The 23984-nt window shown below is 39.7% G+C and overlaps 1 protein-coding gene across 3 annotated transcripts in view; it reads left to right on the top strand.

Annotated features, from left to right (window-relative positions):
• PIP4K2A (phosphatidylinositol-5-phosphate 4-kinase type 2 alpha) overlaps positions 1-10021 on the top strand; it is a 120158-nt gene extending 110137 nt beyond the window's left edge. For 2 of the 3 annotated variants that reach the window (XM_076331683.1, XM_076331682.1), the window contains 4 exons: positions 605-718; positions 4545-4788; positions 5789-5892; positions 7706-10021. In XM_076331683.1, coding sequence (XP_076187798.1) covers positions 605-718; positions 4545-4788; positions 5789-5892; positions 7706-7786 — 543 coding nt within the window. In that variant the 3' untranslated portion in view covers positions 7787-10021. The remainder of the gene's footprint in view (positions 1-604; positions 719-4544; positions 4789-5788; positions 5893-7705) is intronic. The other variant, XM_076331684.1, reaches the window with a different exon arrangement.
• The last annotated feature ends 13963 nt before the right edge of the window (positions 10022-23984 follow it).

The raw sequence follows: 23984 nt of genomic DNA, 5'->3' as shown, positions 1-23984 counted from the left end.
TCCAACATCAAGAATGTTTAATTCCTTGTTTAAAAGGCAGTGGTCTTCTCTGGCATTTACCACTTCTAAGCAGCATTACATAATATATGTTCACTTGATGCTTTTTAAATAATTATTTGGTATTAGGCACTTACAAACATTCACAGTGCTATGTAGAATGGAATCCAATATGATTTCATCTATAAGACCTGATGCAATAGCACTTTGTTAATGAGGTGTAGATTGTGTTTGGACTTCACTTACTGCCAGTCACTTTGACAAACGACATCTTGGAAGAAGCTCGATGCAAATCAAGGTTCGATGCAAATCAAGCATTGAGTCTGAGAGTTTGTCTTAGCCGCATTTGCTGCACACCCAGTAATCGTATACCTTCTAGGCCATTTACAGGAGGAATAAACTAGGGAAACGGCTCCATGGGTGCGGTTGCGGAGAGCTGCATGCGATGGAGGTGCCTCTGCTTCCCCCGGAGCGGCGGCTCGTCGGTGCCCTCTTGGGCACAGGGGAGCTCCGGAGGTGCCGCTGCTGGTGGGGGGGCGTGCCAGGCCAGCAGCTTCCACAGTCTTCTTTGCAATCCCGCTCTTATAGGAGTTTTGGTTTATTTTAGGCCAAAGAGCTGCCGACGTTCAAAGACAATGATTTTATTAACGATGGCCAAAAGATTCATATTGATGAGAATAACAAAAAGATGTTCCTTGAGAAACTCAAAAAGGATGTTGAGGTAAGAATGTGCCTGTTCAGTTATATCTGATTAAAATGTGTGGCAAATTGCAGATAGCCCAGGAAATCATATCTGTAATTCATTAATGAAAACTCTTGTTTATAAGACTGTTTTAAATGAAACACAATTTAAACTTTCAGGAGTTGATCACTGCTTTTGCTGATGTGATAAATGGCTTGCTGCTATAGCTGGTTGCCATACATTGTCCCTGCCTTGATGATGTGATGTTAAAATGATGGTACTACTTAGTACTTAAGCGCTTTACAAGCCTAGTACTTCCAAATGCCCCCGAGAGAGGTGAGTATTGAGAGTTGTTTACAGGTGGAGGTACATACACAGACTGTAGTCCATAACAGAGAACGTAGCATCCCCTACGCACAGCCATGCATGTTCTATCTCTTTCATATTAGTAATCCAGTTTTAAATCATCCTTAGTTTCGCAACAGTAGAGTGCTTCAGAAATTTGTATACAGCAGTTGGACTCATTATCTTAATGCAGTCTTCTCATACAAATTTGTAATTGGCGGAATATAGTCAATACTTAATAGAAAAGTGTTAATATGTGAATTTAATGTAATATTTTATTATAACTGATTTAGTTCAGCAAATAAAAGAAAATAAATATTGGGCTAACTAGTTCACACAGCTTGACTTTAGTTTCCATAATTGAAAATATTTTCACTAAACACAATATTTTTGCAATCCCTATACTCGGAGCCTAAAATCTGTTTTCCTTGTTGGAAGAGACCTGATAGCAAAATGTGTCTGTGACTTAATAAGACTTTCAGCTTTTTATATCAAAATAGCTCTATGAATTGACTTGTCTAGTTCTTCAGATCTACATCTCAGTAGTTGCACAAAACAAAATACCGTAACTTTAGAATTTACCCAATAATTTGCTTTTGAGGAAATCGTGATTTCCAATCATAATAACGATGAGAAATTTATGGTGATGATAATTATGAAAACATAAATATTTTGTGAAATAATCAATGCGTGTTTATTCTATATTTAAAATATTGTGCTGGAAAACTGCTCTACCAATGTCACAGCTCTAGAGATAAGTTTATTTGGGCTTAAGTTTTGTGCTTTTTTAACATGTACTGGTGTTGCTGACTAACGCTTTTACAGTAAGTAGGTTGCAGACAAGATCTTAAGTATGTGCAAGGAATGTGGAAGATACTTTATTACCCCAGAAAGTGGATTGTGTGCAATCTTCTATACCATTTACTGGATTGTGAATATAATGGCAGATTCCAGATCATGTCTTGAGAGGCTATTTTTTATGGTTTTGAAATTTATACAGAGCATTGTTAAATATCCATGTAAACCACTGGTGTGAAGTGATCTGGCACCTGATTTTAACAATGGCAAGCTGTTCTTTAACCTTGTTTTTCTTTTATTGGTTCTTCTGCCCTTGTTAGATAACTGATAGTATACACTTTGTACCCAATATGTAAACACTCACATTTCACTACAATGAAAAGAAATGCGTGACACTTAGCCTATGATTATCTTATCACACAGTATTTATAGTTAAACATATTATGGAGTAGTATTCTAAACTATGTGACTTTATATCTGTTCTTGTTTGTCATTAAGTAAGTTTGATTTCTGTATTTCTCTGTTGTGATTTAACCCCAGCCAGCAACTAAGCACCACGCAGCCGCTCGCTCACTCCCCCCCAGTGGGATGGGGGAGAGAATCAGAGAGTAAAAGTGAGAAAACTCGTGGGTTGAGATAAAAGACAGTTTAATAGGTAAAGCAAAAGCCACACACGCAAGCAAAGCAAAACAAGGCATTCATTCACTGCTTCCCATCGGCAGGCAGGTGTTCAGCCATCTCCGGGAAAGCAGGGCTCCATCACACCTAATGGTTACTTGGGAAGACAAACGCCATCACTCCGAACATCCCCCCTTCCTTCTTCTTCCCCCAGCTTTCTGTGCTGAGCATGACGTCATATGGTGTGGAATATCCCTTTGGCCAGTTGGGGTCAGCTGTCCCAGCCGTGTCCCCTCCCAGCTTCTTGTGCACCCCCAGCCTACTCACTGGTGGGGTGGTGTGAGAAGCAGAAAAGGCCTTGACTCTGTGTCAGCACTGCTCAGCAGTAATGAAAACATCCCTGTGTTATCAACACTGTTTCCAGCACAAATCCAAAACACAGCCCCATACGAGCTACTATGAAGAAAATTAACTCTATCCCAGCCAAAACCAGCACACTCTCATAATTGAGACTTATGTCCCCTTCCTGTGTTCAAACAGACAAATACCTATTACTGCTGTTTTGATGTCCTCTTGTGTATTTTCCTGCCTCCTCATTCCATTGAAAATGTCCTGAGAAAAAGCACATAAGGATATTTTTTCCATTTTAAATCAGATGATCTTTTCCTTGTGCTGATCTCCCTAAGTCTTTTTGCTGTCAGCAGCACACTTTTTTCCCAAGAGCCGTTCTCTTCTAATTTGCAGGTCACTCTTTTTCCCAAGAGTCTGTTCTCTTTCGTGCTTTTTTGTATCATTATTGGTAGATTTTTCTCCTGTCTCTCCCGGTATTTATCAAGTACCTAATGATATGCCTGGAGTCCTTCCACTCTATTGCCTTTGGCCAATCTCATCTGTTGTTCTTGTATATCGTTGTACATCATCTCTTCAAACTTAGATCTCTTCTAGTCTTGTAAAGAGTCTTTTGCTTTATTATATTGAAATTATTAGAAACCAATTTCTTTGTTCTTAAAACCTCTTCTCAATCTCACAATATTTCTTCTAGCACTTGAATTTACAGTCACTTTGTTATCTCTGATTCCTCTCTTTTCTCAGAATCAGGATTTTGAGAAACTGTAGTTTCCCATTTCCTAGTATTTTGTACTCATCTCTTTCATCACTATCACTATTCCAAAGTCTGGCTTAAATCCCTTCTTCTCTGGTCTGCTCTAACTTCCTTTTTATAACCATTTAGAGTTTCTAAAAATTGAAACAATTTGTATTTTCAGCCTCTTTATCTGCATACCATAAGCAAGGGCTCCACAAGTTAAAAATCGCAGTATTGCTTTTAGGCTGCAGCACAGCTCTGCCCTGCCTACCCCTCACCCCCTTGAACTGTTTATCCCATCTTCCTGCTTTTATACCTTCCTTATTTCCATCCTTCTCTGTTAGCTTTCTGCCTTATCCTGTTCCCCTCAACTAAAATAACACTTTGTCTATACATAAAGTGTATTCATCTTTCAATTTTCTAAAGAAACTCCCATCCTCAGTCTTTATTCAAAACCACCCTTTCATTCACATTCATATTTTGCTTATGTGATTTAAATTGTGAGCCTGTCACTGTGAAGAGAATATAGCATCATTTCATGTCTTCATGGTGTAAAACTTCACTGCTTTCCACTGCAAGACTTTTTCATCAGTCTTTAAGAAGGCTTAAAAGGGAGTGAGGGGGCAGATTTAGCACGCCGCACACCTGATAGCAAGAGGCCGGTCTGGACATTGAGCAGTGACAGGATAGCCCTAATTGAAACACGAGGCAGGAGTGACAGTCATCGGCTCACACAAGCACTGGTCTTCGCTACAGGAAAAATCATTTTTCCCTGAGGATTTTGGGAGAGTGGCCTACAGCTTTTTATAATCTAAGTTGCAAGTGACCTGTGTGCTGTTACTACATCTTAATAAATTCAAGTATCTCTCTGCTAGCTTTATCGCTTAATCCTCCCTTTTGCTCCCTCTTAGAAGTGCCTGTTTTTCTCGACTGATGACATCTTTGTGTAACTTCTCCTGTTTGTAAGTGGAGCTTGCATTTTTCAGTGATATTGATAAGTTGCTTATTATCACTTTCTAGTTCCTTGCTCAGTTAAAACTCATGGACTACAGCTTGCTGGTTGGAATTCATGATGTTGAAAGAGCTGAACAGGAAGAAGTAGAGTGTGAAGAGAATGATGGAGAAGAGGAAGGTGAAAGTGATGGGACCCACCCCATTGGAACCCCTCCAGACAGTCCAGGAAACACACTGAACAGCTCACTGCCTTTGGCTCCAGGGGAATTTGATCCAGCTATTGATGTTTATGGAATAAAATCCCATGAAAGTAAGCAGTAATAAATATTTTTATGTTAAGGTGTTTTGATTCTTACACCAGAATCCTAAAGTCTTCGCAACCACGTAAAGGCAAAGTTAAACTGCGAAATATAAATTCACTCTGCAGAAGAGGAAATGAGTTGCTCTTTGGTGCAGCAGAAAGCAGAAGACACCTATAATGCTCAGCATTGTTATGAACATATTTCTTAAATATTGTGATGTGTGGGGATGCAGTCAAATAATTCACCTACTACACAATCAAATCGTATACTGGCTTAGTTGTTCAGATACAGCAGTTCTCAGTTAATTCATGGGTTTTTTCATCCCTTTCAGGAAATCTAGTATCTATAATTGTTCTCTTCCTGGCAGATAAGATAACACTGTTAAAAACAGTCTAGAAGGAATGAGAAAAGCAGCATTCCAAGTTATATTTCACTTTTTTGGTTGCTTTTTGAAAATTTGTGCATTCATACCCAATTTCTGTGTTCCAGCTAAGAAAGTCATCATAAGGAGTGTGTAAGAAGCCTGAAACTGGGTTTGATGTTAGTGTGTAAAACGAAGTATAACTAGTTACCTGTGGCTGTTCAAGACAGGAAAGTTATCTTTTTTTTTTTATAAGCATTTACATGGAAAAATACATGGTTTTATTCATAAAGAAAATATGATCTTGTTTGTTGACACAGAAGCGTTACCTTTCATATAAAACTTTGTAGTTTTTCCACAAAGGAAGATGAAATCCACATTACTTTAAGTGAGCAATAATTCCTATTTCTGTATGCTGGTGTTTTAATTTACATTCATTTAGGGGGTTTTGCATTATATATGAATGCAGTTAAACTCTCAATTAAGGACAGCTTGAGCCTGTGGTCTTTACAGATCTGTGATTCTGACTGACATTAACCTGTCTTAGCTGCTGATTGAGCCTTATAAAGTCTCCTTTGTTAGAAGGAGGACTTATGATTAAGATGTCTCAAAAGTCATTCTTACTGCCATGTGTTTGCCATTTGCAGATGCACCTAGGAAGGAAGTATACTTTATGGCCATTATTGACATTCTTACTCATTATGATGCAAAAAAGAAAGCTGCCCATGCTGCAAAAACGGTAAAGCATGGGGTAAGTATCTGGGTTGGTTTTTTCCTCTGATTCCGTTTACACTTCTGCATTTTTGTTGTGTAGTGCACTGATATAGCACAGTTCAGAAATCTAGGAAAAGGGGAAATAGATCAGAATTTTTTCAGGTTTTTTTCTAGTTTAATATGTAATACAAAAGTACAGAGTAACTGCTACACATTAAACACTGAGAGTGGAACTCCCTTTTCAGCTGTACACATAGCTTTCTTACCCATAAAGAACTCTAGTGAGATGCCTTTTTAGGACTTCGTCCTAAATTTGTGAGATGCACCTTATTGTTACAAACAAAGCTGTTCACCGGATACCTGTATTAGTATACAGCTCTGTGAACACTGTTGTGAATCTTATTTCAGATGCAGGGCCCTAGTGATGGTTTCATTATTTGGTACAGCCTGTTGAAAGTTAATTCTTCCAGCATATAATGTGGCTCACTTTACAAGACTAATTAAAAAAAAAAAGTACAATTTGCAAAATTAAGCGTAAAATGTACATATTAAATACTTGGAGACCATTAAGTGAAGGCTTCTGTTTGACTGCCACGAATTTCTTTATTTTGACTGAAATTGCTGCTTAGCAGCAGACACCAAAGAACCATGGTGAAGCAGCCCAGCCTTCCAGAATTACGATTTGTATCTACCATTATCACTCCTATGGTGATTTAAGGTTCAAATTTCATAAACTTTATTAAAAGAGCATAACTGTTCATGAGGCTATAATTCCTTCTCTGTTTAAGAATCTAAAGGATCAGGGTGCTGTGAGGGGGTTAAGCAAAGGGCTCAGGGCTTTTTAGTTTACAGTAGAGCATGATGTGGACTGCCCAGCAATAAGCCCTGCACAGGCCTGCAGAAGGTGTTTTTTGTCTCTCTAAAGCAATGCTCTCATTACTCTCTCTGCTTTCAGAGAAGCTGAAAGTTGAGTCAGACCATATGCAGCCATTATCTCGCAATTATTAATGAACTTTGAATGTAGCAAACTTCAAAAGCTCACACTTCTGGCTTAAATAAGGGATAGAAACGTTGTAAATAACTATGATTATTAAAGCTGGCTGTGATTAGAACTTACTACAGAATACTACTTTCAGACAACCATTTTATTTTGCTGTCTCCATCCTGAGCCACCTGACACTGAAGTTTGTTCATTAATTGGATGCATGCAATTTTCCCCTTTTGTAAAATGGAAAAAATATAAATACAAATGTGGCCTAAGGCTCTGAAAACCTCGAATAAAAATATGAATGGAATCGTGACTTCATTGGAATAGCAATTTTGTACAGCTTATTCAGTGAGTCCAGATTTAAATGCCTATATGTTGAAAAAATGTTGCTGATCGTTACCATATATTCCAAACCAGGTTATTTAGCATTCAGATAGCAATATACATTACACAAGTATTGACATGCCAGATCTGAGTATGATAATTTAGTCTCCTCTATATGAAGACACTGCTGCTCAACAGACCAGAATCTGTTGAAGAGTCAGTGGGTAGCATGGTTAAGTATGCAGTAGAAATTATATAGGAGACTGAAGTACAATGAAAGTAAAGAGAATAGGTTTCAGAAATGGAAGATGGGTGTCCTACAGTTACGGTGGTGAGTACCGAGTATCATTGTACTCGTGTGAAGCCTGAAAAGGCATCCGTAAGAATCTGCTTGAGGGCCATTACAATTTGTGTTTCTAGTGTCTGGTTCTGAGACTGCACATGAAATTCATTGAGTGAGTAACACTCTTGGTGACAAAGCATCAAATAAACCACTGGTTCTTCCTTCTTTCCTCTCCCCTCCCAATTCTCTGTATAGGCTGGTGCAGAAATTTCAACTGTTAATCCTGAACAGTATTCAAAGCGCTTCTTGGACTTTATTGCCAACATCTTGACGTAACCTATCATGTTACATAGGACAGACACGAGACCTGGGGACAGCAGCAGTGGCTACAAGTGTAGGGAAAAAAAGGAACTCAGAGAAGCGCTCATCTTGCAGAAAGCAACCCCTTTGTTTACATCTGCTGGCAAAGATGACTGACGTGGGGTGGAGTACTCGCTTTAACAGCTGCCTGATATTCCCAGCATAGTTCTAGCTATTTCTGACTCTTTTGTGTGTGCAAAAAAAAAAAAATTAAAATAAATTAAATAAATAGAACAGCTTACTCAGAGTGCACTGTGACAGTAATACTCTGATGCTACCAGCTGAAACGGAATAAATGAGCAAAGAGGTGTGGGGTGGGGGTGGGGAAGAGTAAATGCATGTTAAATCTACAATATTGGTATCAAATTGTAAACTGTGGATCAGTTTATTTTTTGAACTGAAAAGATACATGACAGTATTCTTGATGATGACGACAATAATAAAAACCTTACTGCGAATGTTACACTTACACCCTGCACACTGGCACTCCTTAAAAAAGCAGCTGCAACAGCTCTTGGTGCCGGAGGCTTTTCCCATTCAGTTCCTAGCAGTTGGGTTTTTTCCTTTTTTTTCTCCCTCTCCGGTTTTTGTCTTCTTTTCAGCACACTGCATCAGGAAGTTCAGCCTCTCAGACATCTGAGAGCCGGCGTCTCTTATCTTACAAAGAGCTAACGTAATTCATGCTATGTGTACATTTTTGCTACAGTAAACTTATGTTAAGGGAAAACTTTCCTTATTTCACTTGGTTACCTGAAGTTTTCGTTTGTTTTATATTCTTGCCATATAGGAACTAATAATGTTACAAGTGGGAAAAAAGCTTATCTGAAGAAGCGCATAGTTTTGGGCAATAGTAGCTCCATCTTTCACCCATCGTGAAAGATGTGCACACTGATAGAAATTCCATTCCCTTGTAATTTACTAAGAATTTGAAGTTTAAATGCTTATGTTGTACTGTTGAAACAGCGGTATTTTATTATAGATTATCCCTCGAAAAATGAACCCTGAATTTTACTGTTTACATTATTAGGAAAGCAGGGATATTTCTGAATTTCAGAGCCGTGTACAATATATGACTTTTGAGTTTACATGTAAAGTTATTTTGCAGTACAAATGAAGTAATGTTTGTCATCTTCCAAGGTGTAATGTGCAGTAGTGTACTAAAGTGAATGTCTCGCTCACCTCCGTGATGGACTACTCTTTTACAATAAAATGAGAAAGGATATTTCAGAGGGATTTTTCCCAAGGTCGTCTTTTGGCATCAGAATGACCTGTCCTACCATTTAGTTTGATTGTATAGTACATTGCCTAAAACTGTGCTGATCATGTTTAACTTGTTTAAAATTTTTAAACAACAACATTGTATTTCTTCTCTTCTTGTATTTTTCCCTGAAAGACTCCATGCTTGAAAGAGACAAATTTACATATGCTTAAAAGTTTATCTACTTATACACTGTGCTAAAGCTGTGCCTTTAAAATTTCGTTATTGAAATTGTTAGATTTTGTAGGCAACGTTAAGAGAAGTCAAACCCTCCCCGTCATCGTTTGTAACTCAAATCAGGAGTGCCAGCATGCCTTCTCCATAACTAACGTCAGTGCTGTTAAGCCTGCAACTGTGCATAACGTATGTAGTGGTTTACTTCAGAGGAGCCTATACAATAGCAACCCATTACACTCTCTTCAGCGGCCAAAGGCAATACTATCCCTGTTGCTGTGTACTAATTTTTTTCTCCTTTCCCCAACCTTTCCTACAGGATTTTTTGTTACGTTTGACTTAGCGATGTCCGCAGCACTGTAATGTATGTGTATACTTTTGTATTGTATGTATTTAAATAAGTTGGTACTGTGGCTGGATATTTTTTTTTGTCCTCTCCCTCTATACCCCAGTTGTCTACGTTCTCACCCAAGTTTCATTTTCTGAAGCATGCTGTGGCTTCTTAAAGTATGAGGCCACAGGGAGGCCCTGAAGTAAAATGAGGTACACATACTTGGAGTACATATTTAATTGCGGCCAACGAGTGTACATTTTTAGACAATTTTAGACATCTACAGCAAAGCATTCTTTTTGTCTGTGTAGCAGTTTTGTCACTCATTCTTGTTGATAAACTGTTTATTTGGACAGGACAAGGAAGACTCATTATTGTATATGTTAGTGCTTAGATTACACTCCAAACATGAGCAAGGCTTTATAAAATAAAGCACTTTGATGACTCACTAGGTAAATCCTTTGTTCTTGTCTTTCAACTATCGTTTAGATCTCTTACAGATGAATTTTGGATGTTAAAATGAATGTGTAGCCTATATCGCAAAGGAAAAAATAAGAAGAAACCTAAAACTTTTTCATTAGATTTTACCCTGCTTCTTCAATGGTGTAAGTGGCTTGAAACGTTTAGCCTTTGGGTTTTTGGGCTTAGGCTGTGCTCTGAGAGCAAATACTGAGGTTTGTAATTGACAATTCTATGAACTAAATCCTAATATTACTACAAAAACAGGAAGATCGTCCGCAATAGTTAATTGATAGAAGGATTGGCAGAACTTTGCTAACGTGTGTAAGATCTTACGCTAAACCAGTTATTTAAAAAGTACTTGGGAATAAGCCCAAATAATTCATGGGGAGGAGGGAGGGCTTTCTGTTCTAGCATTTCAAGCCCTGATTGTCAGGGCTTTCAGCACATGGTACAGCCTATGTCGCACATCGTGGGCAAATAGCAGAAAAGTGTCTTTTTGTCTTTATTCTGACTAACTTTTAATTCTTTTAATACATTTGTCACTTTTCAGTTCCTTTCTGTTCATTGCACAGATGTAGCAAGACAATATTTTCAGCAATATTTTTACCTGTAAAATACACATGACAGAATTAAGGATAAAGTAGACATTCCCCCAGGGAAGATGGCTGAGGAGCTATTCTATTAAAAGTAGGTGAAGTGATAGGGAGGGGAGAGATTCAGCTTCTTAATTACTCACTTAATGATGTCTCTAGTATTAATCTAAGCCTGCACTTCACACAGCCGCTCCAGCTGCTTAGGGTTTAGTATGAACGTGGTGCTTAAGGAATGCTCCTCAAGTTACGTGGACACGTTAGCCACGGTGGACAGCAAGCCCCCTGGCTGGTTCTCTGTGCATGCCACTCAAACCATCTACCATGCCCTCTGAACAGGCTGCCAAACTCTTGCACTGCTTTTATAATACAGATGCGCGTGGGTTGTTGGTAGGTAATTTCTCAGTGCCACCTCCCTCACAAGATAAAATGAAAGCTTCTAATGGACAAAACCAGCACCATGTGCCAGATCTAAAAACCTGCTCCAGTTCTCCTGCTCCAACAAACTGTTCAGCAGCCGAAGTGTTACTTAGTTAGGCCTTCCCGTCTTTTTTCCTAAGACTTCTGGATATGCTCAGATTTAACTTCCCCGTGAGTATACTACATTTAAGTTTTAAGCCAGCCCTGTCTTTTGAAGCAGTGTTTTAGTGGCATTACTCCTGCAGTCCCCTACAGCGCTATTCTCTAGCTGACACTCTGAGTCATCTTCATACAGCTACATAGCTAAGATTTACAAGGCCCTGCTGCTACCTGTGGACATCCTGCTCATCCTAATCTCTCAACGCAGGGGCATCTCCAAGCCATCTAGCTGGTGATGTTTCCCTCCTGCCTCTTCTGCGTCGATAAGGGCGATTGCCGTTTCTCTTTGTGGAGTTTACTACAGGGCATGCTGTGTTTGACAGGCATTGCTGACTTCAGCAAGCAGCTGAAGGACCTTGTCTTTAGCAGAAGTGTGTATATGACAATGCATAGGAAAAGAATATCTTTTCTGATAAAATGTTTTCTCTCCCTCTCACCTGAAGAAAACCTGAAGGCAGTGATGATATTCAAGGTAAGAGATCCAACTGGCTTGTTAATGCAAGGACTGCGGCAAAAGAAATATTTAAATTAAAAATTCTTGGAAACAATATTTTTCTGTCAACTACATAACCTAAATGTATAATCTGAATTTCCAGCTCTCTCCCTTGTGCTTACCTCTTCTTTTCCAATGTAATACTAGTTAGCAAGTCCCTGCATTGAGTGGGATCATTGCATTCTGACGGTTTCATACTCCACCTTTATCCAGCGTCTGCTCTGTATGCGCCGTCCACTTGTTTTCTTTCAAACGTTCATATATTTAATGGGGAAAAAAAATAAAAATAGAGATCAGCTAACTTAAAGGAGAAATCTGCTTCATCTCTTCTGTTCTGTCCTGATTTCTCTATGGCAGGTATTGTTTCTGGAAATCAGCATATCCTTTACAATGCAATGCGCTAGCAAAGAGCAGAGGCTGCATAGACAGAGCAGCGTGCTGTCTTTAATCGAATCTGGACAATGATGCTGGTTTACTCCTGCGTGAGACTGACCAGAGATCTACTTTCATGCTACAACACAGGAATGTGCATGACCAAGTGATTGAGGAAGAACTTGAGAGCAGCATCTTCAAGTGGCAAAGGCGATTTGTGTGAGATTAAAATCACTAACAATAGCCTTATTAAAACTGTTAGAAAACAGGGCTGGAAAGGACTTGAAGAGATAATTATAGTCTGTCCCAGAGCAGTTCAACTGTAGATAAACATTGTTGAAAACTGGGTTAATGTTTTCCAGGGAGGGTAGTTCCATGACTTCCCTGTGCTATCCCTTCCCATGCCTCGCTAGCTATATCACTAGAAAGAGTTTTTCTAATACCTTACCTGACTCTAGGTTACTACAATTTAAGTCCATTAATATTTGTTCTGTCTACAGTGGACCCTGAGAACAGTTTATTCTCTTCGTCTTTCAGTTTCTCATAATGTGATCCTGCCTCTATGTACTGAACAATGTAAATATTAGCTTATGCACATACTAAATTGAATATTCCCTTTCCTTATTTAACAAAATAATCAAAATGGTTTAAGCCAGACAGAACAACCTATTCCATTTTTTGTAATGCCTAATTTTAAAAAAGATCATCTGTTAAAATGATGCTTCTTAATTGCAAGTCACATTTTATAAATGGATTTACAGATTTCTGTTTTGAGAATTTCCTAGCCATCCATTTACCAGCTAATAAAAAAAATTGTAATAATTGCTGTTTGAACAGAACACAGTTTCAAAATGAGCACACAGCTACTGCTTAGCTGTAGTTGTTGCTGTAACTGCAATAAAATACTAACTGCTTTTCTCTTTTCCCAAAGTAAACAATACAATGATCTTAGCTTTCCTAATGATATTCCCTTTTCACAACTTCTAGTCTCATCTCCGTCAGTGGTGTGACATAAAATAATTATTTGGTCGTAAGTGTTAAGATACAAAAAGTACTTCTTTGCGAGCTGGCATAAATTCATTCTTACCTAGCGCTCTGAATATTTGCAGGCATTTTAGTTATTGCCCAATATGCTTTGAGTTTATAAAGAGCTCCTACTTTGTTCCCACTCAATCTGATTCATTCATAGTGACTCATTTTATTTAGCGATGTGTATCCTATTGGAATAAATGGTGTTTGTGAGAACCTTGTGTTTTGAAGAGGTTTGGCACTTGCGTACAAGCCTGGAAGGTGATTTAACTCATTACGTTTCTCCATTTCTGCTATTTCACCTTGCCTCTGCGTAGGAAGCCCAAGGCCAGAGCACTCTACTTTCTTCTCCGTTTTACGTATTTTTAAGTGGATGCATAAAAACATTTTGTTATAAGAATATCTCAGTCACTCTTATGTCTATAGCGTACTTGGCATACCAAGGCAGATACAAGGGCTAGCTGCAGTTACTGGGCTGACAACAATTCTAGTTTGCCTTCCACCACCTGAGGATAACGGGGTCGTGTTTGATTCTAGTTAAGAGAAAGTCCTGTGTTCCCGAGATGTGCCTGCTTATCCCAGCAGCTTGGATTCAAGTGATGCATAAGAATCCTTTCTACCCAAGTAGGTCTGATTAATTAGTGCCTACTTTAACCGGGCGCATAACGTTAAATTGAACTTTACACTCTGGGTCAGGGCCCTATCTTCCTTTGCACTGTGTAATTGCATAACAAAACCAAAATATTTTCTGCCTTGAAGGGCTTTACTCTTTAGTATTTCCACTTAGTTCAGTAACCAGTCTTAGATAGAAGTTTATTTATACATCGGCTGCACCAAAGACTTTGTATTTGGGGTGGGAGGCTGTTAAAATACCAAATTGTACTGTGAATTATGATCATCTCTTTATAGGGTACCATGGAAAGAGTCTGCTTTTAGTTAAGCACGATGATGAGCATGCTAGCAGTTAATACTGCTCTGCTGCTTCAGTCATAGCAAAGCTCTGTGTGGAAGGAAAAATGATAGTGTTTGATCTGATTAAAGTGCTCTAGAGCAGAAGTTTCCAAGTTGTGTTTCACATGCCACAAGCTGCAGCATCTCTGCGCTTGGGCTGCTCTTTCACCCCAGGGCGCAGGAGAGTGGGATGGCACTGGGTCTGTTGGAAGGGGAAAAACTGAATATACAGTTGTAGCCTTGAAACTGGACCCAGCTGTACAATGGTGCTTTTGGAGGCCCCAGTCTGGAGGGAGAAAAACATGCTTTCTGTACAACCTAGTGTTACTTGAGGAATTGTAGTGTTTGAAATCGCGTCCTGGATTTAAATAACGTCCTTAAAAAATCCTGTATCACTCCTCATGGCACTTCGCCTGTCAGCCACTAGCCTGACAAAACTGAAATGCAGCTCCCTGCTTACGCTCTTACAGTTTTGCTCTGAGGCAGCCGAAGAGTGTTAAGGGGCGGAGAAGGCTTCTGGGGCTGCTGGCAAGTGCAGCTCCCAGAGCGTTAGCAAGTGAAAGAAAATAGATGGTCTCCCCCTGTTATTTAAATATTTTCTAAACGTTTTCTCATGCATTATGTAGCCTGCTGATTTCCCACACCAGCCTTCTCATCAGACACACTCCCCACCACCACGTGTTAGGAAAAGGTGCATGTGGCTTATTGTCTGCATTTATATCCCTCTGTTCCTGCCCCCTTCATTGACAGGTAGACACGTAACTGTCGTCTTTGCCACCAAATTGCAGAACAAAGTGGATAAAGCCACCCAGTTTAGTCCTCCGGTGACTATAGGAGAGGGAAAAAAAAAAGACACAAGGGAAGATTGAGTGAGGACAGACACACGGACACTGCCGGCTCCACACAAAACTTGGCAGCTAGGGACAAACGCGGGGCAGGCAGAAGACTGCTCCAACACTGTTACACACTGTTACACGACTGCCTGCCTGCACAAGCCCTCCACAAACAATGGCATCTGACAGGCACGTAATAAGCCACTGAGCAGTGTCCCACCACTGTGCTCCATGTTCTCACCTTCCCAGGAGGACCAATGTTGAGCACCTAGCTTCTTTGATAGAGGACTTAATCAAGCAGGACTAATCTGGTAAGAGAAGTGATTCATTTACTTCTAGGGAGAAAAAGAAACTCGCACCACAGATTGCAGTAACAAGGGTTTTGGGTAAGGGGAGAGCATAAACCAAAAAACTTAAGCTTTTCTGAAGCAGCAGGGAAGAGAGTACTGAGGCCAGTAGAGGAATAAAGCTGAGAATGAGAAACAGAATACAGAGAAGCTACTGAACACACTCTACAAGATCCCTGAGCAAGGGGTGTCTGCTGCATGTTCCTGGGTTTGGCATTAACTGCAGCTGCTCTAGGGTCAGGGAGGACAGGCCCATATGGATTTCTCTTAAGGAGCAGAGAAAAATCTCAGACCATAAAGATTATGATGCAGAAGGAAAGGCATAAAATATTATGTTGACAACACCACAAAAGCATTTTATAATAGTCCCCTTCTCACCTGAAATAATGTGAAAGGTGCTATGATGTAAGATTAGAAGTAGAGCAAAGCAGAGAGGAGAACTGATCAGCCTAGAGAGCAGAATGATAGCACCCCATTAAAAAAAACCAACATTTTTAAAAGCCATGCAATAAAAGCTTCAAGGAGATACCCATGCAAAAGCATAATTAAACTGCTGGACTTACGTCCTATGATACTATGTTAATACAGAAAAGAGACTGAGTAGGAGGATGGCCACGTGGAACATCTTCATCATCAAAATAAGCTGTTTCTGTGACTCAAACCAGTCTGTGGAAACAGTTTATTTGGACGGGGTTTTCTTCTGACAGACCCAGAAACATTTCCTCATGCATTACATAGCCTGCTGATCTCCCACCTTCTTAACCCAGTTTCTTCATCAGACGCACTCCCCACAAACACACCTTTTGGCTTCATTCAGAGTACTAAGTTGTCTGGCCTAAACCAGGTAATTGTTTTCACAGGTACATTTGGGCAAGGGGGAGAGAGGGCTAATCCATAGAGAAACAAGCTTTTCAGATGAGAAGATGGATGTGAAAAGACTGTTATTCTCTTAAGGTCCACTGCAAAGCAGCCTCTTCCTTCTCAAGCATTGGAGGTTAGGTTAGGACCCTCAGTCCAGCCTTTAGGTTATTAAACAGAACTCTAACTGGCCTTCTTGGGGAAGGTGCATCAGCTGCCTCACCAGTCCATTAGATGCAACCACTGCTGCAGTGAAAGAGCAGATCACAGCTGATGTCCTAGAAGTCACCCAGTCTGACGTATATATTGCAGTTGCAGGCTTATGCTTTGAACGTATGGCTATTCTGGAAGATTAGAATGCAAATGTTTTAAACACAAAATGCTCTCCCAAAATGGGTTTCTGTACTTATAAACCTCCAGAGAAGAGCTGCTGTCCCGTACGTTCCTATGCTGGTGAGCAGGGCTCATTTTCCAGACTCTCTCCAAAGGCACAGTGCCCTGCATTACCACTGGGCAATTGTACATTTATTAGCAAGATTGCTAAGACAGCATTTGTTGGATTCCTGTCAAACATGGCTTCAAAGAAGGAGGGAAAGAAGGTACAGAGCTGTTGTTAGTAATCAAATTCTATTACACACTAAAAATAAAAAGAAGCTTTTTCAAAAAGCTGAGAAACAAAGCAGGTTGCACCCTAGTAAAGATGAGTATACATCCCAATTTAGAGCAAGAGGGTGGGAAACATTACGCAGTGAACCGTGGCCAACCACAGATGCCCAGAAGGCGAAGGCTGAAGATGATCTTCAAACATAGCCAAGCTTTATGCTATTAAGCGCTTTAAAAATCAAAACTATGAGTTTAAATTAATCCGTGCTTTATAGGCAGCCAATGTAAAGAATGCAACTGGGACGTAATAGGATCACAGTAACTCAAGTCAGGGAGTAAATTAGTTGCTGCACTCTGCACAAGCTGTGAGCAAAACAGAAATCCCGCTGAAACCCTGCTCGCAGAGAATTGCACTCACTGAGCCTCGTGAGCACCAGGGCAGGCGTAGCTCTTGCAGGGCAGCCACAGCCCAAGTAAAGACAGGGGCTGTGCTCTAGAGCAAAAACCTACAAGCAGCATCTGAGACGTCTGGGAGGAAGGAATGGTCAGAAGGAAAGGCAATGTATTTAGCCTGTTATGATGTTTCCAAACATACGTTCCCTCATTACATGGGGCAACTAAAGAGAGAGCCTGCACAGTTACAGGACTTGCCAGCTCCTAGAAAACATAATTTCACAGCCAGGCGTAACCGGAGGGCTACATTTCACAGCTTAGCCTGAAAATGAAAGGTGGAAAAGTTCAGATAGTTCAAAAAAACCAGCCAGGGATCACATACTAATATACTTCTGGATATTTTCTATATTTCTTGACCAGCATTTGGTTTTAGGTCTTTCATGTGATACAGATGTTGCCATGAAGTCACAGCCAGGAAATTAGTTTTAGATGTTAACAGGCAAACTGTTTCTAATCCTAAATGTTGCTTTTTTGCTAAAGTGATTTTCAACAGACTTCCCATGTAGCTTAATGTTGTGTTTAAGCAAGCTGCTCACAATAAGTGCTTTAGCCCCTTCTTGCTTATCCCACAACTTGAAACATTACCTTTCCAAACTAATTCACAGCCCAGAGCACACTGCTCTGTTTTTTAATCACTGCGGTAGAAAGTAGTCTCACCTACTTCCCTTGCATTGCCCTCCCTACAGTCACAATCGGGTTTGGCTTTATCTATGACTTTCCTATAGCAAAGATTTACAGTGATAAAAAGTAAGTTGTACTATTTCTGAAGTCCTTCAAACAATTACTCACTTTGGAACACATTCAACACATCAAAAGAAATCCAGAGGCATTTGAAATGTCTTCTAACTTACAAATACCTGAAGTTAGAAATCAAAATTTGATCCAAAGCCCAGGAAAGGCTCCATCTAAATACAATAGTTATTGAACCAGGTTCTTCAAGCATAACCTTTTCATCATCAGTGACTCACACAAATTAGTCCCTGTGAAACTAAAAGGTGTTGCTGTTTTAACAGTGCCAGCATAAACTCATATTTCCTGTCTTTCTTACCATGGATCTGGATATATGATGGTAAAAGTACTTATGTTGTTAGCCCATATTCCAACATTTATTTAGGATGCTTATCGAAGTACATTCTGCTTTGTACCAGCATAAGAGGTACAACTGTACCTGTGCTAAAAGCTTTACAGCATAACTGCTGCTGTAAAAGGCAAGTCAAACTTCTCACCAAAACGTTTACTGAGTATAACTATATTAAGTATAATTAGTTAGCAAGACAGATGTTTGGACAGACCTTCTCCAGAACAGTATCTTCAGTCCCATTTGTCTAATGCTCCCATAGTACTTAACAGCCAGCTCAAACATCCCTTCAACTGTCAAATAAATTCCCACAGACCAGATGAGAGCAGAACAAATCCAGCTCCAGCACACACACAGTATGTGCTAGCTTTCCTACAGCGTACTTAGTACCATACAGCTTCTCTGTGCAACAGGGTAACACTCTAACCTTCCCTAACCAAGGGAAGGGAAAGCAAGCTCATACTGTCTGTGTTAGACCTTCTTCTCAACTCCAGGAGAAAGAGGCTTAAATACGTAATTTAAAACACAAGCATGAACATTTCAACTTTGAATTGACTGAAGTGACGTAGTAAGATGATTGCACTTCAGCCTGGATTGGCCCAAAACCTTCCATGAGGAGTAAGAGGTGGCAGAAGCTTGGTTTACAGCCGGACACAAAAGCTTTAATGAAATCAAAACATGGGAATAGTACTTCTTTCACAAATGTATAATATAAACTCAATTTTGCTCAAAGCCTTTTCAATACTACTCATTTTTGATTGAGAAAGAAATACCACAAAATCAACTCAAAAGAATTTTGTTGAAAAAAAAACATTGGAGAGCAGACCTCAGTCCTAACAATGTACGTGGCAGTTTGCACCACTGAAGAACCTATTCCTTTGATAAGTATCTTATCTGTAATGTAGACCTATGTCAATGCATTCCTCCTACAGGTTCCAATACAGCAACACATGAAAGAACCTGCCCAGGTGTTCTGCTGTCTTGTTCTGGTAAAGATGGAAAGAGTATCAGCAGACTAATAATTACACTTGCGTTTATGAAAATAAGTTGGACCAAGAGTCTCAACAATTCTAAGCATCAAACTTTTTAACTCACCAAGTTGCATCATGCAAATGAACGAAGTATGTGGGAGGTGAGCAGAAGAGAAACGAAGGGCGACAGCTGCTAATGTACTTAGATGACACACACCAATGGATGTTGTTAAAGAGCAGAATGGTGTCAATTCCCTTTTTTGCAGCTATGGCACACCCCTTTATTCACGCAACACATGATACACAATTATTCTGCAGAGGTCACAGGCGTCAGCTATCGCTTTCATCTCATTCACATCAATTAGAAAAATACACCAAAGTTCACTGAGATTGACTTTTTTACTTTTTATGGCAGTTAAGGGACTGATTCTTTAGTCCAGAAGCTCACGGCCCACTATCATGTCCTCGGGGTGAGGGTGGGGGCTGCAAACAGAGAGAAATAGGCGGCTGTTCTGGAAACAAAGTGAAAAAATTAGAGATACCTTTGGTGCACGTGCTAAGGGAACATTATTAAAGATGCCCCTGGAAGTCACAGTCATTCTAAAGAGAAACAACAAGGGAGAAAAAAAAGGGTGGTAGTGGCCTGACTTGATTTTAAGGCAGCAATTTCACCACCCACAACCAGCTGTTCATAGGGCAGAAGCACCAATTGTGCTGGTCCTGGGACAGCTACCAACTATTGTGCCCAAAACATCTATCCGCAGCAACAGTATTAGCTGTCAGTGCATATTTCCTAACGTGGTGACATTCCTTCTGCCCTCTTGCTTTTGTCTGGGCTTTAACCTTGTAAGTAGTGCCAATCTTCTTCCGTGTTTTGTTGGGAGTACATCCTCAAATCCCCTCCTGTCCTCTGCCGGGCAGCTTTCCCTAGCTTCTTCTCTGAGATGGTCTTTATGCAATATGTGTATTTCTACATATACAATAAGATTCTGCAAATGTATAATCCATTGGAGGACTGGATGGGATCCAAGCATTTCTTTGGCATATAAGTTGTAGTGTAATGTTCAAAACTATAAATACACATGTGCAGAAAAGTGAACATCTTTAGATCTATAAAGTTAACAATTTCTTTTCAAGCTTCCTTTTTCTATCACTAGGCTTGACTGTAAAACAAAGCCCCTGAATAAAAACATGCTGCATCAGATCCTCCTGTGCCATTTTAGGTTATCACCTCATCAGGAGAGAAATCCTCTTAAAAATAAAAATAGCCTCCAGGTTCAAAACTAGGCAGCAAAATTATTCCCAATGAGATAAAAAAGAAAAAAAAAAAATCCATTCTCCAGCTGATTTATTCAAACAGGCAAAGCACATGTACAGTGAGACAGCAGCACACTTTGCTTTCATGAGGAGAACCAGTCTGGACTCACGCCCATAGCTGTTCCCCCCAAACGCTGCCTCTCTGGGAGCTCCACATTCTCTACTCCATCACTGTCTCATACATAGCTTATGGGAAGATAATGCAAAGCCATAGTGAAAAAACCCCACCTATTTTTTTTCTGACCTTATACAGCTCTCTAATCTCTCTACAGGAGTTTAGTACCCCGCAATTTTCACTTTAAGGAACAACAAACCTAAGACAAAGCCTGAAGTCTCCCCGATTGCCAGAAGGCACTGACCTGTTCTGCAACGATCTGCACCGAGCCGCCCTAGCCTGGGTCTCCCCAAACATGTCCCCTTTTCCAGCTACTTGTCATTTGGAAATGCAGTGCATTTCTGAAGTTCCTGTCCAGATCAACTGTGATAGGACAAGGGGCAATGGTTTTAAACTAAAAGAGGGTACATTTAGATTAGATATAAGGAAGAAATTTTTTACAGTGAGGGCGGTGAGACACTAGAACAGGTTGCCCAGAGAAGTTGTGGATGCCCCGACATCGGAAGTGTTCAAGGTCGGGTTGGATGGGGCTTTAAGCAACCTGATCTAGTGAAAGATGTCCTTGCCCATGGTGGGGGGGGTTGGACTAGATGGTCTTCAAAGGTCCCTTCCAACCCAAACCAACCTGTGATTCTAACTGTACATTCACACACCGTAAGTCAGACACTGCCTGGAAGCTTGAGATTTGCCATTAAATAGACTGCATGGCTGATTCACGCATTCACAGTAAGCCCAAAACACTCCCCGAGTGCCAAATTTATTGCACATTTACGGTAAATCCAACACTTCCCAGAAACTTCAGGCTCATTGCACATGCTATGCACAGTAAAAGCATAGCAATTTCTGTGTGGGAAATCCCCTGCACACAACAAATGGTGTGGTAGCCTTCACTCGGTGGGTAAAATGAAACACGTCACGGCAGCTGTGTTGCTGATGGTGTCGGGCCTGGGAGACACAAGGAGACTAACCCATATTCTGAAATGTAATATGAAGCAAAATCAGGAATAACACCTCCCTCCAGTTACTTCTCTAGATGCTGTGCAGGAAGGTGCATTAACTGAAATCACTTTTCACTGGTGGTTGCAGCTTGACTTCAAGCAGAAATCCTTGAGTCAGTGTCCACCAACCTGAATCATGCTTCTGTCGGTAGTTCTAGCTACCTTCCTAGGGGAAGGGATTCTCACTGGCTGGCATAAAACTACTGACATTATGTACAGTTGTTTAATTATAGCTGTTTCTTCCACTTGCTTATCATGAACGATATTCTATCATTAGAAACATTTATCTAAGGACTTTTATATTAATATAATCCTTCATCCTGTTAATATAATGTATTTCATTGTAACTAGTGGAAATGGTACATCAGCAGACAACTGAGGTTTTGCTCAGATTTGTGATTATCCACACAAGAAGTTCACCATACAAGATTAACCTTCTTCAGTTAATAAAACTACCTCTCAACTTTCCTTTCCATTTCTGCAGTTACACAAAATCTATTTTTGAAGGTGCACTCTTAAGACTGTCATGATAAATGGAGCAAGTTATCATAAGCAAGCAGCTTATGATTTCAGTTTAAAAGAAATATATATAATTAAAGCAAAAAGTTTCTTTGCACAACAGTGAAATTCCTAACATCTGGAAAATGTAAAAACTCTCAATCATTAGGCTACAAAGTCTCAGCAATTGCTAAAAATTATATAGATATCCAATACTGTGCCACATTTCTAAAGCTTCAGTGCAGTAATCTATGAAACATGCTCTTCCCCCACTTTGTACATAAAGCGATTTATTTCAGGTAGCATATGCACTGACCGTATCTAAATTACTTTTGAAAGGGTATGTTTCAACATAGCTTATCATGTGCAACAGTAAGTACATTTTGAAACCGTCTGGCAATTAAATTTCTTAAAGCCTTAGTTTTGTGAAAGTAGATCAAAACTGGTTTAAAAGCTGAACTATGATGTAGGATTATACTGCTTGTCCTGTGAGCAAATAATTTGCAATCTACATTATCTAAAGAAATGCCTTTCGACTACCATGGTGTTTCATTTTTTCTCAAAATTTCTATTATTGGGGAAAAATAGAACACAGAGACAAAAATACTTTCATTGACTCCCACAAGTGTTTTATTAGACTCAAGAGGCAAAGAAAACACATAACACCTGAAAGGCTGATGGTAAGAGGAAACTGGAATTATTTTTATCTATTTCCCCTCTATACCTCCACTACATTTCTTCAGCCCCTCATTAAGTCATATGTCAACTTGGGAAGATACTCTTTTTCTCCAAACTCCCTCTGACAATGCATTAATTCTCCAGCTCATTTCTGCAGCATAGCATTTTTCTCTCACGTTTAACTTTCTTGGAGAAGGATTTCACCTTTTTGCCCAAAGTAATATGTTCACACGCACACCCCCCTTTGGTTTTTAATTTGTCATTAAAATGGTATTCTGTGCTTCAACCAGGTTAGTCTCAAGTGTGCACCACAGACATTACCTCATCTGTGCAGCATATGCAGTTCAGTACATGCAATCTCCTTTATGTGACAACCTCTTTAAGATTGCAAATTATCATTTCCCTATCAGAAACATGAAAGCATTTTTCACATTATGAAGAGAACGATGGCACATAAAAGCACCATCAAAACTTGCATCATCTTTAAAAGAAAATGAATGCGGGGTAAAAAACCCCACATGTTCTTGTTCACATGGAGGCAACAATGGTGTCATTTGGTTTTATAAAGAAATTTAAATTATTTTTTTTTATGCGTGCAGTTTTTTTTTTCTTCTGTAAAATGTTAAAGGCTGCAAACTTGTCTCTGTGTCCAACTGATAGATACTCCATTATACCTGAAGGGATAACAATTTAAAAAAATTATGCAGCCTATGCACACAGCAGTTGTTCAAACTTAGCTGCTTGGGCCAATACTAGAACAGTCAAACCTGCATTGAAGAAATATTTTTAGTGCTTTGGGTTTTGGCACAAATTATTTATGACCCAGGATAGCTGGAAAATGATTTCCATAAGCAGCTTGCTTTTCTTCTTTCTTTTCATCATTTTTCCTCTAAATGCTGAAGCTCACCATAACCCATATGTACACTTCTTTACGTGTTCTGCTAGTGGTACTCAGTTCACTTTTGTTTCTGTATGTAATTTGTGGCAATCTAAATTGCATGTATTTAGCATTGCTAATTTTTCAGAATTTAAGGCTCAATCCTATTCATGTTGGCAAAACTCTACTGGATTTCCAAAAAGAACAGAGGAAGTAACTAAAAAAAGAGCATTGTCTAGCTTGCCTAAACCTCAAGCTGTTACGCTCTCCTATATGTTGTATTATTTAAAGGAAGCTTCATAAAGGGCA

Source organism: Aptenodytes patagonicus, chromosome 2, assembly GCF_965638725.1.
Source record: "Aptenodytes patagonicus chromosome 2, bAptPat1.pri.cur, whole genome shotgun sequence".
Taxonomy (NCBI): domain Eukaryota; kingdom Metazoa; phylum Chordata; class Aves; order Sphenisciformes; family Spheniscidae; genus Aptenodytes; species Aptenodytes patagonicus.
This window is presented reverse-complemented; position numbering and strand designations above follow the sequence as displayed.